Raw genomic sequence first — 18,848 nt, 5'->3', positions numbered from 1 at the left:
TAGTTTGTGTTGTAGCATTCACTCAGGGCAAGTGGAGTGACTTGCAGCATAGTCTGAGTGCTTTTCTGGGCAATTGCCCAAATCCACTTAAAAGTTGGCTGGATAGGACGGTTTAGCCTGTCAATTTTCATTGTAGAATTCTATTAAAAATTTGTTTATAACTTGCTTTTCATGCAACATTTTGCATTATTTGAAAAATGTTTCCTTGTATATTTATGGTGTAAGTCAGGAATGCCAACAGACCTTATACTATAGATGGTTTAGCTTCATTCCAGACCCACCTTTCTTCAGTTTGCGCAGTCTATGGACCACAGACTTCCCCACCTAATTATTATAAAAAGTTTAAAAATAAACTTCACAATAATTAATTGAAATGATAGAAGCTAATTCAGATTTTAATTTAATTACATTTGATTTGAGGTGCTGCATGTCCACTTAGGTTGATGTAGTCATTAAGGTTAGATTTAGACAGGTTCAGGGTAACAGTATGAATTTTGAAAATAAAAATAGAAAAATGCTGGAGTTACTCAGGAGGCCGGGCAGCATCTGTAGAAAGAGAATGAATGTTGACTCTACACATATTGTTTTTGTATTGATCACAAAATGAATGTCTTCATCAGGGTTTACCAGCAATGATTTCTCAGTGGCATTAAATCTTGTTTTTTAAATTGTATTGTGTAATCACTTGAAGCTTGGATTGTAGTTCATTAAAAATGATGCAGATTATAGCTAACTATTCATCATATTTCCAAAGATATTCTGAGGCTAATAAAAACAGGAAAATGCTGGAAACTCTCAGTGGATTGAACAGAATCTGTGGAAGGAGAAACAGGTACTGAAACTTGTCGGATTTTCAGATTCCAGGGCTTCTTGTTTGCATTTTACCTTTTAAGTAAGGATTTGGTTTAAATGGCAAAATGTTCTCAACTGTTTTAATCATGTGTGTCCATTGAATCCTGTGGGAGAATTCCACATTCTCTGTTAGAAACCTAAACTACCAGAGGAGGAATTCACAATTACATAACAGTGAACTTCTTCAGAAGCCTCCCACCCTTCTGTTGACTTTTTCAGGTTTCACTGGAGTTATGGCAGACAATCAGGAGAAATCCTCACTCAATATTAAGCTGTAAAGTTGCACTTTATAACACTTGGCATCATTTTTTAGGTACAAGAAATTGCTTGACAGAGCTCGCAACCATGAACTTAAAAATCATGATGTCATCCTTTGCACCTGTGCCACTTCTTCCAGCAGAACTCTACAAAAATTACGAATGCGTCAAATCTTGGTGGATGAGAGTGCCATGTGCACAGAACCAGAATTATTGATCCCTATTGTTGCACATAAATATGCAGAACAGGTAAGTGGCAATGATGTTGGTATAAAATATTGCTTGAAGATAATTTTCAATTCATTTCATTGTATTCACCTTTAGCTAGGAAAATTAGATGGCATGTTATGTAATTATGCCCACTCTGTATTGGTTCAGTGAAGAAAGGCTGGTCTTGACAGTTCTTTACAAGGTAAAGGAAGTAACTGGGCCAGATCTGCCCATTATTGGACGTGCTGTTTTGTTTCCAGTATAATCTTGGCCCAGCCTTTCGCTAGGAGGCTGCAGCCTTGCACTGTAATGTGGCTCAGACAGATTTGTGCCTCTACATTCCTATGTAGACTTTGGTAACCAATGAGACCCTGCCCCAGGTGCAGCAGCTCTCCATCACTGAAATTGAATGTTCACAAACAGCTTTCTCAAACGTTCAAAGAGTGTCAGGAATTATGCAAAAGCACTGAAAAAAAAATTAAGATACTAAAACACTCACACGCAATTAAAACAGATTTGAAATTACTCCTATACAACGAACAAAAAGGTCTTCTTTCCTTTCTCTGCACAGTTGCTTCCCATGAATATAACTGCTATATTTCTGGTCCAGATTTAAGGGTGGATTTTCCAGTCTCATAGCTGGGTGTTTACCAGCAAAGCATCGAGCCAACAACCTCCAGCATGGAAATGTTCCCAGAAAGTGATCTGCTCCCAGAATCACAAGCACAGAGCCAAATAAGTTTTAAGCCCATCTCAGTACCAGTCCTGGCAGTTGTCTTGGAGTCTGGGTGGAAGATCTGTCCCATTATCAGAATCAGAATCAGGTTTATTATCACTGATTAATATCCCGTGCCTCACAAAATAACCCTACAGAGGAACCTCGATAGGGAATTCAGTCTTTCCAGCCTCTTCCTCCATTGTGAAGGTTCATTATTGATCTGTATTTGAACTCCTTTCACCTGCCTTGGCTTCAGATCCTTTTATGGACTTTGCTAGCAGGATGTCCTTTGGGTTTAACATATACAGTATTAATTATATTAGCATCTAATACTTTATCGCACAGGAGAGTCCTGTATTTCTATCATGATTCATGTCAATGTGTTTTTAACCTCTCTTGAATTATCTGCTCTGATCTTGATTATCTCCACTTGTATAAATTCCCCTGCCCCTCTCCATGAATCTTTTAACTTTTGAAAATCCTTAAGATAAAAACCCTTAACTTTATATGTTCTAGGAACAACTTGGGCTCAGAAATCTCTTCTCATAATCTAACACTTGTTGCCCTGGTAGCATCATGGTGAGCCCATTGAGCCCAATATATCCCTTCTAAGATGGCGAATCCAACATTTTACATGGTACTTCACAAAGGTCAAACCAAAGCACATATATATCTCCTGAAACTCAGCAGAATCCCAACTCAACCTTTACACCAGTAGCTCCAATGTGGACTCTGATTTACGATGGTTCTTCTTTCTTTTGGAGAATGTCCTACACCATTCAGTGACAACCATTATCCAGGCACCAGGGAGGCAACTGAACTCGCATCTTTTAGAAAAGAAAGTCTTTCTTGCGGCCCTCTACATCCCACCACTCCGCTCTGCAGCTGAGTATGACGTGGTGTCCTGGGTTTGCTTCTAAATGCATTTCCTTGAGATGTCATTAACTTGCCTGGTAGTTAACACTGTTCTGCCTGCCTGTCTTCCGAGAGTACGTGGTGGCACCCATTACATCTCCACTGGAATATCCTGTAGATGACCACCTGAAATGTGTCATCTACCAAACTTGCACTTTCTCATCTGCACTGTATTGCCACCAGATATTACTCAAGCTCAGGAATATTGTGTTTGAGACATAGAATTTGGAAGAACTTAATAATTACATTAGATGCTTTGAAATCTACCCACAGGAGTCTTGCCTGTGTTCTCAGTTTATCAATGTCTCTTATGCTCACATCTATTTGACTTACTTTACTACAGATCATTGTGTTATGGAAGCTGTCAGACCATGGGATTTCTGAAGCCTTATTGCAGTTATTTTTTATATAACAGTGTTGCCTTGCCTACTTTTACTTTGATAAATTCCAGTCCTTGATTTATTATTCATTTCCCTGGAATCTCAGGTGTATTATATCAAGGGATATTTTGCACTTGGATTACCCTCAACCTTGCAGATTTCCTTTAGTGCAGCCTTCCTCCAATTCATTGTTAATGGGGGAAGCTCAGTTTCCATAATAGGCAATGAAGCCCCACATCCAAGCTCACTGGTTCCAAAAGCTGTTTTTAAAATTGAATGTTTGTGAATGTCTTTTGCAATCATAAACATTCAGGCACTACTGAAAAATACAAATACTATTTAAAAATACAAAATTATTAACATTTTTAAAACACACTAAAAAAGCACAAACAATTAATAATAATTAAATATATTTAAATTAAATAGAAAATAAATTTATACGTGATTGCTTTCCTCACTGCTTTGTTTTCCTTTTAAAAGCAATGGCCTGATGGATACGGACTGGTTAAACTCATCCAGGCTTCTCAACACAAGTGTTGGGAAAGTTGAGGAAGCCTGCATTTTAATGTCACAGTGCAGGTGTCCTGAGGTTATCACTTAGCTGGAACAGAAGCCTCAGGAATGCATTGATCTGCCAGTTTTTAAAGAGAACATTGAAGCTATTCTATTTGTCACCAAGAGGGTTAGCACAAATTAATTGTTCTATAAGTCCAACATTTCCATATTCTTATTTGCATTATTAATCCTATTTGTTTTTCAAGTATCTATAATACCCTTGACTACTCATTTGCTTCTAATAAAATTTTGCATTAATCTTAGTATCACTTATAAACTTCAGCCCACTGAAGTGACCTGGTTAGCTATTTACTGTTAAAGGTAGCGGACCAGGTTAGCGTAGCCTGTGCAGTGGTACAGATTTGACATATTTTTCAATATAACAGCAAATAGTATAAATTTGTTTATTTGAGAAACATTCATTCAAATTACAGTAGTTATATTTTCATGAACTCTAGGTGAAGATGGGGAATATTTCTGCTTTTAAATATCTGCTTATCTCAGCAGCTTCTAGATGCATGTGTTTCTCTCACAGAGAATAACTACAGATAACCTTTGCCCTCTTTTCAGTAGAAATTAATGTCAGCTTCATAATGCAACTTCATTGCAGAAAGATGTGCAGCACAGCGCAGTGCAGCATTTACTTGAAGGGTCGTGAGGGTTGATGGCAGAAGGTCCAGTCTTTCGGTTAGCTAGGCTCACCTTTTACTGTGCCTGGGTGTAATAGATTGACTAATTGCAGTATATAGAAAAAAGTGAAGTGAATTTTCCACCTGTAATGCCTATGCCATAATTTATACAGAGTAAGTCAAAGTTTATTTGAGTTTGATTGCTTTAATTGATTTGTTTATAAAACCATACATTTCCTTTAGATTGTTCTTCTGGGAGACCATATGCAACTACGTCCCATTATATCCAATGAGTTCTGTAGACGCCTTGGCATGGAGACATCACTATTTGAACGCTATCAGCGCCATATTCAACAAGGATTGCTCCTTGATGTCCAATATCGGATGGTAAGTAGTAATTGCTCAAGTTATTAATTGCAGACAAATTATTAGTTTCAATATGATGATAAGTAATTGAATGTAGATAAATTACTGATATATTAAGGGTCTTTTTAATCTTTATTGTTGAATAGTAAACAAATGATTAAAAACTGACAAATCTCTTTCTTTTGCACAGTGGAAAAATTGCCTGTGAGATTTGCTTGCTCTATTCATCTTATTACCAACTTTTGACCAGGCAGAAGGGATACCTGTCCAAATATAGCAGGATATTTCCTGAGATGTGGCTGTCATTGTCAAGGATAAAATGTATTGGCCTTCCTTGTGCCAGTTATCTTGAATAGGTGATTGTGAATCTTCCTGAATCTCTGTGGCACAGTGACTTCCAGCACTTGGCCCTTTAAATTGCATGGTTTCAGGAGAAACGTGAATGGTGAAAGGTAGTTGTTCTGTGAGCAAACAAAACCTGTCATTTTTCAAACCAGAGTGATTGAAGTCATGCTGGAGGCAAACATTAAGTAGTGCTTTATTTTTGGCATCATTCGGGGGAGTTCTACCTTGGAACGATATTTCTTGTGCTAATAAAAATTCTGCCAGAAAGTTAGGGATGGAATTTTCCACTGGATAGCAAGAGGCATAGAAATATGTATAATATTGCTCTTTTCTGGGTTAAACTTAATTCAATTAGCGTCCATTCTGATCTCCCAGAAAATGTTGCAAAACTGGGCTGAAATCTGTGAAAAATTGCATGATGGCATTTGGCAAACAATACATGGGCTGTAATGGGATGTGTGCAGGTTATTTTGGGACCCTTGTGCAGCACTTATGGTTGCTGGGCTTTCCCATATTTATGGCTGGGAAGTGAGTCAAGTGTTTAAAGACCGCTTCCTATGGCAGCCACAGTAGAGTAGCAGAAAAGGCTGCCGTGGAGGTGCAAATCTGCCACTTATGAATATTGAAGTTATAGTTTGTTGCTCAGCTCTCTGTGTGGAGAAGCAGGCATATTAAAAACACCAACTAGTCTGAGGGAATGTGGATGCTCAATACCTGAAATAATAATAAAAAATGCTGAAATAATCAGCAGGTGAGGGAATATCTGTTGAGAGAGAAAAACAGAGTTAACATTTCAGATCAATAACCTTTCACTGGATTTCAAATATCTCAGTGATATTACAAATTTTAAGCAAGTAGAGAGTTAGGGCAAGAGGAAGGAAAGAATAATGAGAAACAATCAGCCATCATTATATTGAATGGCAGGGTAGGCTTGAGGGGCCGAGTGGTCCTGCTTGTGTTCTTCCTATGCTCTAAACTGAAAGATGAAAGTAGTTAAGTGAGAAAATGATATGTGGTGAAAGAGAAGGCTAAAATGGAGGCAAAAAGGGTAAAGAATAGGATAACGGAGACACAAGAGATGACAGATGCTGGAATCTGGAGCAACAAACAATTTGCTGGAGGAACTCAGCGGGTCGAGCAGCACCTATGGAGAGAAATGAACTGTCAATGTTTCAAGCCGAGACCCAGCATCAGGACTGAATAGAATAAAACAAGAGGTTTAAATGACAATATCAAAACTATTGCAAGCACCAGTTGTCTGAAAGATTGTGGACCAGTGCTCTCGATTGAGATAGATTAGAAGCTGCTGTTTGTGAGCTTGAGGTGTCATTGCCTACTTAAAAAAATACTTGTTACAGCACCACCCATAGGCATACAGGCATTTTCTTTAACTCCATGAGTCATCCAGTAGTTATTGCCTGGTGGTACAGGGACTTCTTGGAAAGTGTCTGAGATAAATTTCCTCTTCCTGAAAACTGTAATAAACTTTGGGGTGAGAACAGTGTAAGAACATATAAGAACATAAGAAATAGAAGCAGGAGTTGACCATGCAGACCCTTGACCTGCTCTGCCATTCACTAAAATTATGCGTTATCTTTTACCTCAGTGCCACTTTATTGTACAGGACCTTCTGAACACCAACACTATTTAGTTTATTACCATCTAAAATATACTCTGCTTTTCTATTTTTTGTATCAATGTGGGTTACCTCACGTTTCCACATTATATTCCATATGCCTTGTCCTCGCCATTCAATCAACCTGTTCATGTCATCGTGAAGCTTCTCTATATCCTCCTCAGAACTCACACCTTCATCCAAATAATTAATGACAGAAGAAAATTTATAATTATATTTTAAATTTATAAATTTATAATTTATAAGTAACATTTGATATCTAAAGCAATAGGATAAATGGGCGAACTTCATTAAGATTCTATGTTTATTTTATGGAGTCTGAACTTCCGTGTAATTGTCTATAGTATTTTGTTAAATTTAAAATTATAACTGTGATATTTATCATTAATATTTCAGCACAAGAAATTTGCCAGTTTCCTTCTGAGAAGTTTTATAAAGGGAAATTAAAAACTGATGAAAATATTGCATCTCGCCCAAAAAGTGTCTTCTGTCACTCTGGGAAGAACCATTGTCCGATAATCTTTGGGCATATGATGGGAAATGAAATTAGTTTGATGGTTTCGACAGAAGAGGGAAACTGAGAATTCCAGAGCAAACAAGCTAGAGGCTGAAAATACCGTGAGTAGTGAACCCTAATTACGCAGCAAAGGTAATCAAACAGCAAATATACAGTGGATGATATGAAGCCTGCATCTGAAACATCACAGACTTTTTTTAGCTTTGTCTGTTAATTGAATATATTTCATGTTTGTATCTCCCTGTATAGAAATCCATTTATAATACAATTATATACTGTATATATTTATTTATAATAAGGTAATTATAAGCAAAGAGAACACCTTCAGTGTAACATAGAAAATTGTTCTGTATCTGTAAGAATGAAATGAGTGTTGATCTCATTGAAATGTGCACAATTCTTACGGTGGCTTGACAGGTTATATGCAGGATAATGTTTCCTATGGCTGGAGGTATAGAAACCATGGAGACGGACATAAAAGCTCGTGAGTTCAGGGAATGAGAACAGTGATATCCTGAAGCATATTGACATTATGAAGCAGGAAAGTGTTGGTGTCTTGAAGCTCATAAAGGTGGATGAAATCTTCAGCACCTGACCAGGTGTATCCTAGAATGTTGTGGGAACCAAGGGAGGAGATTGCCGGGGCCCTGGCAGAGAATTTTGTATCTTCATTAGCCATAAGTGGGGTACCAGTAGAGGCTGCAATGAGTGAAGATCAGAGGGATATAGGTGTTCTGGTGCATGAATCAGTTATCAGGCAAGTCCAACAAGTAATTAAGAAGGCAAACAGCAGGTTGGCCCTTCTTGCAAAGGTGTTGGAGTTTAAAAATAGGGAGGTTTTGTTACAGTTGTACAGGGTGTTGATGAGGTCACAACTGGAATATTGTGCAGAGTTTTGGTCCCCTTATCTAACAAAGGATAATGTAGCATTGGAGGCAATCCAAAGGAGATTCACTAGGCTAATTCTTAGAATGAGTGAGTTGTCCTATCAATAGAGGCGAGGCAGTTTGGGTCTGTATTCCTTGGAGTTGAGAAAAATGCAGGGGTGACTTTACTTAAACATATAAGATCCTGAGAGGGTTGATGCTGAGATGTTTTCACCAGTGGAAAAGTCACAAACAAGGGGACATAGTTACAAGATAAGGGGCCAGCCATTTAAAACTGAGGTGTGCAGAAATTTCTTCTCTCTCAGGGTAGTGAATCTCCGGAATTCTCTGCCCAGAGGGTGGTGGAGTCCAGATCATTAGATATACTAACAGTGGAGATTGATAAATATTTGAAAGATCGGGGAATTGGGGGTATGAGGAACTGGCACAGAAGAGGAGTTGAGGCCAGCATAGATCACCGATGCATATTGAATGATAGAGCAGGCTTGAGGGGCCTGGTAGCCAATTCCTGCTCCTGTTTTCTTGTGTTCTTCTGTTTTTGTTTTCAGATGCTGTAAATCTTAAAAATAATCACTCTGATGCTGTTGACTAGTTTGCTTACAGAATAATATAATATTTCCAAAAACAAGTCTTCCAATGAGCTCTTGACTGAACACTCGTAACTCACTGTCCATCTTCAATTCATATAAAATGGTGGCAACTATTCAATCCCTCACAATATTTCATTTTCTCATCACATTTGCAAATTTTCAGAGTTTATATCACTTTATACCTTCACTTCTTCCAGCTCTAATTCTCCTGCAACCTACAATACAAAGAATGAGTTCCCCAGCTCCGGTCTTTTGTACACCCCATCATTTCCCCTGCTTCTGGTGACTGTACTGTATTCTACCTCTCCTTCTATAAGATGGTGCTTAGAACATGTTTCTTTGGTCAAGCTTTTGTACAGTCCATCCAGCTAACACTTGTTCTTTGGCTTTCTTTTCCACAATTCACATATGTGAAATGCTGTGCCATGTTTTTCCATAGCATGGGTATCATATGCTATGGAAAAACATGGCACAGCATTTTGGAACATTATATAACTCAGAATACTGTGCACCCAGTGCTGTACACTCTGCGACCACATCTCTGTGATAGCTAATGGATCATACTCATATGTTGCTGTCTGTGCTGTCAACTCACCTGTCTTATTGTGAGTGCTATGTTCATTCCAACAAAGACCATTAAGCTTTGAGTTTTATAATCCTCAGCAAATTAATTTTCTAATGAAATTTGAATAAAAAAGGCTTTGGGGATTGCAGAATTAATTACATTACACATTTTACATAATGCAAAAGATAGTTGCTAGTAGCTGTCAAAATTATTTAACTGTCAAAGTGATCTAATGCTGTACAAGCCAATGGAAAACAGTGAGATGCTGCATCTTTGCTTACCATTGAGTTGAATCTGTGCATTCCTTTATCCGTGTCTCAGTAACAAGGGGAATAAGTATGAGTAGCTGTTGCTGTTCCTTTCTTTCAATTGCAGCCAGGTTGCATAATATGCATGCTCAGGGATAGCACTTGATTGAAGTGCAATCTCTGTGTGTGCATGTTTGTGAAAAAAGGGGGGATAAAAAGTAAAATCTACTCATCTGTAAATTTCTCCCATGAGCTGGCCAGTGAATGGGTGCATCAAAAACAGACTGTTGGTGCTGTGACAACTTTAGGAGGTATATGTATGGTGCAAAAGTAATGAAGGCATTAGATTGTGAGCAAATATAAAACTGTACGTATGTAAAGGATGCAGTGTTTATAAATATTAATCTTAGTATCTATTATCTGCTTCGATACCATTTTAAATAAAGCAGGTATTTTTATGTTATATAAATGCTTCAGGTAGTATGGACTGAAGGAAGCATCTACTGCATTTTACTGAAATGTCCTCACTGTTTCTGTTTTTCTACCTGTTCACTAGGTGAATATTGTGAAACAGTTGATGCTTAACAATATCAAACCAAGCGACATTGCAGTTCTGACACCCTATAATGCACAGGTGATTGAGATAAACAAACTGCTCAATGCAAAAGGAATTAAAGAGGTTACTGTATGTACCATCGTAAAAAGTCAAGGTATTAACATATGTAAACTTTGAATCATTTATGGAAATAGATGGCAATCATGTTACTTGCTTCACAAAACATTTTTTTGCAGATTATTTTCAGTTGTGTTGCGCAATAAATGTGTGTCCATCATTATTATCTACCTGCTTATGCATTCTGCCACCGCTAACCCTGGCATTGATCGGCTGGATGCAAAAGGAGGCAGACAATAATATGAGAGGCTTAGCATTCATTAAAGCTAGTGCATGCTGGTTAATGGTGAATGGTTGGAACATTGCAGCTGGGACAGGTGCTGGTTGCCATACAGTAAGTTACTCTGACCAGGGAATGTATAGAATGCACAAGATGGGAGAGAGGGGGCTCCAACATTTTCAGATATTAAGCTGGAGATCTTCGTAGAGGAGGTGCTACATAGGAGAAATGTCGTCAATTGGAAGGGAGCCAGAATATCATTCAGGCTTTGCCCAAGGGTCAAGCCCAGAGGATAGGATGCATTATAATTAGAAATTAAATGACCCCACAAGAGTGGCTAAGATCATTGAAAGCATATTCAAATACAATATTCCACCAACTTGTTTCAGACACAGCCCTGTTCATCATAACCCAACCACTCGCCACCAATTAGGACTCGTACATATTACTTGTATGTTTCACCTCATCCTTCCACCATTAGCATAACTGCAAACCTCACAACCACATCTCACAACCTGTACACAATGCAGCAATTTATCCATAGTAGCCACATCACCCAAACGTCTTCCATGACACTCACTGACTTAATTCCGTCCTCCTGCATAAGGTGCTGCACAAGCAGAATCAGCAGGAGGTAAATGAAGGCAAGGCATGGACAATTGCACATTCTAACCCCCTTAGATGTGATATTCTGGGCCATTTTTTGTTGAATGTTGCTGAGGATGTGGTCAGTGGAGGGCTTGAAAGCATTGAAAATTGTGGTATCCTCACACTTAATCCTCCTTCTCACATGACTCTGAAACCGCACTCACTTTTGATTCACAATCTGCAGTTTTGTAATTACGCACCTTCTTCTCAGTCAGTCCCTTTGAATGGAGGGGGATTTGCTTCCACTCTGGTTCTACTGTTCTGACAAGACTCATGAGGCCACAATAGGAACCACTGACTCCTGTCCCATCAATGTCTGCCCATGCTGGGAAGTGGCTGCTGAATAATGAGAATGAGTATTGAGTGTTGTTGTAAGGCAGTGTTGTACATAGGAGACAGGTAGAGGACTTTTGTCTTGTAAATATTGAGTCTTTAGTCCTCAGTGGTCTGTAGTCAGGGGAAGTGGAATATGTAGTTATGACACACCAGAGAATGTGGTGCAATATGAATTCAGGTGCAGTTAATGATGTTGATAGGCCATTTGATAAAAGTAGGCTGACTGGTGACCGGCTGCTCATTCCAAAACAGTACTGTCTGCAGCTGGACTTTCTAAACCTAGAGCTGTTCCACTGTTTCCTTTCTGGGGTTCCAGCAACTGGCATATTTTGCTTTTAAAATCAAGAATCAATCTTATGCCACTCCCTTGTTCCTACATTGTGTGCTCCTATAAAATATATCTGTCATGGCTTCAGATTGGGAGGTGGAAGATTACTGCCCTTCCACTGAGGTCACTTCAGATGGCAGCAGAGGAAGAGGAGGAGCTGTGTACCTAGAGCCTTCAGCTGCCAACTAGGCCAGCTGGTAATCTCGGACCGACAGAGAGTGGATGGGGAAGGTTGCATTGAAGCCAGGAACACTACACCATCATAAATAGATGCACTCTTGCAATTCTGCCTGAAGCCAGATGGAGGAGTGATAGGATACTGTGGAAGCCACTGCGAACATCGATCCCTCCATCAAATATGTTCACCATCTGAACCTCCATGACAGCAGCTTAATTCTTCACAGAAACTGAGAGGTAGTCTCATTTATTCCAGGATTATGAGTATCACCGTCAAAGTTAGGGACCTGACCACTCACATCATGTTCCTGAATTGTTCCGATGCAGTGCACAAAGCCTTGGCTCAAGGTTGGAGCAAGGCTTCATCTTAGCTGTTGTACATATGCCAAATTGAAGGCAAGTTGTCTGGTTTACTTAGTACTTACTGTTGTGTATCCATCAGCTTTTTAAGTCCAGGTTTTTAGAAGTCAGCCTCAGACTTTCAACAGTGGGTCTAGTGAGCGTTCCCAACCTTTAGCAAGTTGGAGTTTTGGTGTCCTATCTTTTTGCCCCTTCTCCTGCACACATGCCCAATGATTCACCATGTAGCTATCCTCTACCCTGTTAAGTGTGAACTCTGAGACGTTGGATCTGAAGATGAAGTTGAGTGGCACTGCATGTTCATGAAGGCTGACATCATGTTCCTGAAGTGCTCTGACCTTTATTACATTTGAAAAGGATAGAAAGAGGTCAGAAGATGATCTGTAGCTGATGAATATTGTTGAGGTTTTTGATACAGTGTGTAGGCTGAGATAGAAATAGAAGAGAAAAAAGTGATGAGATGAGTAGGAGCTCTGCACAATGTCAGCATTATTACCTGTCACTGCCAGTGATATTCAGCACACCCTCTGATTTCACTGAGCATCAAGGTTGATGCATCCTCCTCTTGCAATAGGGATGTGTGCGCTACTACCAGCCTTGTAATAATGTGTCTTTTTAGTCCAATAATATACATGTTTAATCCAATTTCAAGGCCATGATTTTAATGAGATTTGGAAAGCAGAAATATTTTCAGTCCCATAGCTGGGAGAAATGATAGAAATGTGGGAAACCATGTCAATTCCATCACTGCTGAATTTAAATGGTATTTAAAAAGAAAAGAGAAGTTCTTGCAGTTTAAAAATGCTTCAACTATTTGTAATGACAGTATTGAGTTTTTGACTTAGAAAGGTGAAAATAAACCCTATCCAGCTGAAACAAGTTACAACAGTTTGAGCAGTAAACCCCATTTGACACTGAAAAATGCTAAAGAACTCATGTTTGTTCTCTTTATATTAATAGGAAGCGAATGGCGTTATGTCATCTTTTCTGTCGTTCGTTCTCTTCCAAAGAAAGATATTGAAACACAGCCTTCAAAATCCTGGCTGAAGCAACATCTGGGTTTTATCACTGATCCAAATCAAGTGAATGTTGCACTGACAAGAGCGAAGGAAGGCCTTTGTATCTTTGGTGAGCAAAATCTTATTTTGTTTCTCTGGAGAAGTGTTTGGTAAACTTGTTCTTATGTTAGGTGTTGCAGGCAGGAAAAAACAAACTTTGTAATTGTTAGCTCAGTCATAAGCAAATGTAAGAGTTGAAGATGAACGTGTTGATGATTGGGAACTGTATTTTGCCCCAGGAGCTTTGGACTGTGACAAATAGCTACAGGTCTGTAAATTATGGACAAAACTATTAGACTATGTTGTTAAAGATGGGTTGACTGAGCACTTAAGAAAATATGATCTGATATGCAAGGCCAAGATTACTTAGTCTGACTAATATAGTTGCATGGTTCGCAGAGAATGCAGATCTAATTACTTTAGTCTAATTTCTTTACATTTAGTTTCTTTATTCTAATTTCTTCAATTATTCTATTGTGATAGGACAACTGAACTTCATAAATAAGAAAAGGTCACACTCTCCTGAGCCTGGTTAGCTCTCTTCCAGAGTAGACTGGCCTTTGCGTTACTTTCCTCACAGAAAATTACCATCTGACTTTGGAGCCTTTCTGGACAAAAAGTCTTGACTCTACCCTTTCTTTGCAATGCACTACAAAGATATGCAGTCTGAGATAAAGGAAAAATAGCAAATAGATCGCTAGACTTGTGACAAAATGACAGATCTTCCGATGCAATGTTCAACATATTTAGAGCAAAACTGATAAACATTCTCACTAGAATCTGGCCACAGGAGCCTATCAGGCCCATTCAGTAGATGATTAGTGCCATCTAAAGGAAGAATCAGGTTCTGCACAATTAGTGCAACTTGGAGGAAGCCTTTTGGCATGTGTTTGATTCTCTGTGGTCAACAGTGAAATCTAAGCTTGATAGACATAGGAGACTGAATTGAAAGAGTAATTTTAGAATTGTAACATTGAAATGTCAGTTAAAGTGGAGATGTTATGTAGTTTGTTATGCTGCAGTGCAGCTGTGAATGTTGCTTCACTGACAAGAAATATTAAAACAAAGAAAAACATCAGTGATATCTTTAAGAAAAAACTGCAGTCTTCTTTCCCTTCCCTTTAGTGCATCAAGGCCCATGATTGCAGTGTTTTAAGGAACTAATGGTTGAGTTTCAGTACCTGTGAAGTCTGAATGGATCTGCACTGATCGTGTGACCTTCAGATGGAATAGGGATGTATTAGGAGGAGAGAAGAAAATCAATATAAGTGCTCAGACCAACTGCTGCCTTATTGCAAATGTGCAAACATATAATTAACTTGGGGTTGATGTCAACTTGGTGAAATTACATTGGCAGAATGATAACTGTTTTACAATGGTTGACAGATTTCCCAAACCCTTGAAAGTCAATGGTGAATTTGTAAATCTCTTCAAATGGGAAAATTAGGATCCTTCGGAATATTTGGAATTTTAATTGGTAATTGCAATTTTCAGGTAAAATTTGTTAAATGTGGAATATGCACTCTCCCTTCAGCCAGTTTTATTTGCAATAGAGTTAGAATCATAACAAAATAGTAGGTTCTAAGTACTCTTTCAACACCAGTAGCTGCTTTCCAATACTGACCTCCCCCCCCACCTCAGAGAAGAAAATTATCCTGATTTCATGATGTTGAGGTCTGGGTTTCATTGGTGCTTGAACAGGTAAGCTACCAGCAAGCTCCACTGTGAGGGCAGCTTGTTTGCTGATGTTCCATACAAAGTATCAAGGGTCCCAGGGCAGATTAATCATGATGTCAGCCATGAGGAATATATTGAAATCACTGACACACACATGCATTTTGAAAATAAATAAACAATAAAATAAATAAGTTGCACCAAGCTTATGGCAAAATATATGAAGATGATTTGTTAGGTAATGTTATAATGTTCAGTGTAAGCACAATTGCATTAAGAATTTTGGTAATTTCTTAGAAACAGCTTCAATGGGAAGAGAAGTAGAATTGACATTTCAAGTCAATCATGTACTGAGTATTTCCAGTACTTATTGCTTTCTGTTTACGATATTCACCTTCTGTGGAAATCTGGTTTTACTATTTTCATCTTCACCTGTCCCCTTGTTTGGGACATAGACAACAACAAAATATAATAATTTAGCATCCTTTATGGAGGTTGATGTCCTCTTCCCTTCTCCCCAGTACCTCCAAAGCACTGCGTGTACTGTTCTTCACTGCACCCTCCTGCTATTAGTTTTAAAATTTTAGTCCCTTTTTCGGGTGCTCCCACAATGCTGCTCAGTGGGGAAGAAACATTGCCTTTCGTTATTAAGATAAACTACAGAAGAACTGATTAGAATATTATAATATATTCAGAAATTCCATCATGATGTTGGGGAATGGACATTGAATCAAAAGTGTCATCAATGATAACTGAGGTTCAATTTAAGCCTTTGTTTTCCACAGACTGAGAATTGTCCAATATATGAATGCAGCAATTTTATGTTTTGACTTGTATATAATCTTGACTTCAAAATTAAAAACAGGCTAAGAAGTTATTAAACAGGCTAAGTTAAACGCTCTACAATTCTACTGTGGCATGTTCCTCATATAAACAGCAATGGTGCCTTTTCCCGCTTGTCTCCAGAAACCTGCAGGCATACAGTGGCATGCAAAAGTTTGGGCACCCCTGGTCAAAATTTCTGTTACTGTGAATAGTTAAGTGAGTAGAAGATGAACTGATCTCCAAAAGTCATGAAGTTAAAGACGAAACATTCTTTTCAACATTTTAAGCAAGATTAGTGTATTATTTTTGTTTTGTACAATTTTAGAGTGAAAAAAGGAAAGGAGCACCATGCAAAAGTTTCAACACCCCAAGAGATTTGAGCTCTCAGATAACATTTACCAAGGTCTCAGAGCTTCATTAGCTTGTTAGGGCTTGTTCACAGTCATCATTAGGAAAGGCCAGGTGATGCAAATTTCAAAGCTTTATAAATACCCTGACTCCTCAAACCTTGTCCCAACAATCAGCAGCCATGGGCTCCTCTAAGCAGCTGCCTAGCACTCTGAAAATTAAAATAAATGATGCCCACAAAGCAGGAGTAGGCTAAAAGAAGATAGCAAAGCGTTTTCAGGTAGCCGTTTCTTCAGTTAGTAATGTAATTAAGAAATGGCAGTTAACAGGAACGGTGGAGGTCAAGTTGAGGTCTGAGACCAAGAAAACTTTCTGAGAGAACTGCTTGTAGGGTTGCTAGAAAAGCAAATTAACAACCCTGTTTGACTGCAAAAGACCTTCGGGAAGATTTAGCAGACTCCGGAGTGGTGGTGCACTGTTCTACTGTGCAGCGACACCTGCACAAGTATGACCTTCATGGAAGAGTCATCAGAAAAAAACCTTTCCTGCGTCCTCACCACAAAATTCAGCATCAGAAGTTTGCAAAGGAACATCTAAACAAGCCTGATGCATTTTGGAAACAAGTCCTGTAGACTGATGAAGTTAAAATAGAACTTTTTGGCCACAATGAGCAAAGGTATGTTTGGAGAAGAAAAAGTGCAGAATTTCATGAAAAGAACACCTCCCCAACTGTTAAGCATGGGGGTGGATTGATCATGCTTTGGGCTTGTGTTGCAACCAGTGGCACAGGGAACATTTCACTGGTAGAGGGAAGAATGAATTCAATTAAATACCAGCAAATTCTGGAAGCAAACATCACACTGTCTGTAAAAAAAAAAGCTGAAGATGAAAAGACGATGGCTTCTACAACAGGATAACGATTCTAAACACACCTCAAAATCCACAATGGATTACCTCAAGAGGCACAAGCTGAAGGCTTTGCCATGGCCCTCACAGTCCCCCGACCTAAACATCATCGAAAATCTGTGGATAGAACTCAAAAGAGCAGTGCATGCAAGACGGCCCAAGAATCTCACAGAACTAGAAGCCTTTTGCAAGGAAGAATGGGTGAAAATCCCCCAAACAAGAACTGAAAGACTCGTAGCTGGCTACAGAAAGCGTTTACAAGCTGTGATACTTGCCAAAGGGAGTGTTACTAAATACTGACCATGCAGGGTGCCCAAACTTTGCGTCGGGCCCCTTTTCCTTTTTTGGTTATTTGAAACTGTAAAAGATGGAAATAAAAAAGTAATCTGCTTAAAATATTAAGAAATGTGTCATCTTTACTTATGCCTTTGGAAATCAGGTTATCTTTTACTTGCTTAGCTATTCACAGTAACAGAAATTTTGACCAGGAGTGCCCATACTTTGGCATGCCACTCTATGTCCTCCACACTTTCTTCTTCTTCATCTACATGAATCCTCTTGCAACAATGACAGCAGGCATGGGGTCAACCAGCATGTGAGACTCAACTCAACCTCCTCCATTATAGCTAAGAATGCTTGCCGGACATCCACTGCTGAGCCACAGCACCCCCAGTTAAACACCGTGAGGACCAAGCTAGGCTACTCTGTGCCTTTACCATTGACTTATCAGCGATTGTTTCAAGGTCAACAGTTTGTTTATAGCTTGGCATTTTGTCTGACCCTGGGCTGAACTTCCAATCCTACAATCTCTTGTCACCTTAGCAACTATTTCTAGTTTTGTAACATCACAGATTGGGACAGATATGGATGAATACTTTCATTATTGCACCACTCAGTAATTTCAATGAGCATTTACTAAATCTTTTCTTGTCCTTCAGGAAACGAGCATTTATTGAGCTGCAGTTATCTCTGGAAGGATCTGCTGGCACATTATAAGAGGAAGAATAGTTTTGTGAATGCAGACCAAATTTTTGTGAGAAGATAATTATGGTTCGATATCCTGAAAAGGAATCCAAGGTTTTTCAGACTTGCTGAAATGTTAAAAGTTACACAAACCAGCTTTTCGATTCCAGTTCTGGTCTACCAACAAGCTTTATTTTATTTCATTTTACTTCCGTACCACAACTGAAAGTGACAGTTCATTTACAGGGTTACTTAATCATTGTCTCACTTTTTCTCAGTGCAGATATAAAGGAGTTGAAATTTATTCAGATTTTATTGTCCTTGCTCTCTGAATGTATTTACTGCAGACTATCCAAAATGAGAGTATTTTAACTTAGATGTAAGTTTATAAAAAGGTTGTTTAGATTTATAAAATAAATTGTATATTGTGAATCTTTTTTATTCAGAAGCACATTCAGCACTTTTTGCTTAGAAGTTAATGTGATCTGTAATACATGAACTGATTTACTACATTCCTAGCTTTTTAAAGTCTTTAAAAGCATCCACATTTTATGGGCAAATAAATGGCAGTGTTACACTGCAATTAAACAACTTGATTAGAAAATTAAATGTATTTTTAATGACTGTTTTTGAAACCATTTTCATTTTAATCTTTTAAATAA

General features: G+C 38.5%; 1 protein-coding gene across 1 annotated transcript in view; it reads left to right on the top strand.

The window, feature by feature from the left end:
- helz2a (helicase with zinc finger 2a) overlaps positions 1–18,783 on the top strand; it is an 83,390-nt gene extending 64,607 nt beyond the window's left edge. Inside the window, 7 exon segments of the mRNA XM_052031471.1 lie at positions 1,166–1,358; positions 4,760–4,910; positions 7,266–7,441; positions 7,443–7,481; positions 10,227–10,380; positions 13,373–13,540; positions 18,162–18,783. Of these exon segments, the coding sequence (XP_051887431.1) occupies positions 1,166–1,358; positions 4,760–4,910; positions 7,266–7,441; positions 7,443–7,481; positions 10,227–10,380; positions 13,373–13,540; positions 18,162–18,268 (988 nt within the window). The 3' untranslated portion in view covers positions 18,269–18,783.
- The last annotated feature ends 65 nt before the right edge of the window (positions 18,784–18,848 follow it).

The sequence above is a fragment of the Pristis pectinata genome, chromosome 16 (genome assembly GCF_009764475.1).
Source record: "Pristis pectinata isolate sPriPec2 chromosome 16, sPriPec2.1.pri, whole genome shotgun sequence".
In the NCBI taxonomy this organism is placed as follows: Eukaryota; Metazoa; Chordata; class Chondrichthyes; order Rhinopristiformes; family Pristidae; genus Pristis; species Pristis pectinata.
Note: the sequence above shows the minus strand (reverse complement) of the source record. Positions and strands in the feature narration are given on the sequence as shown.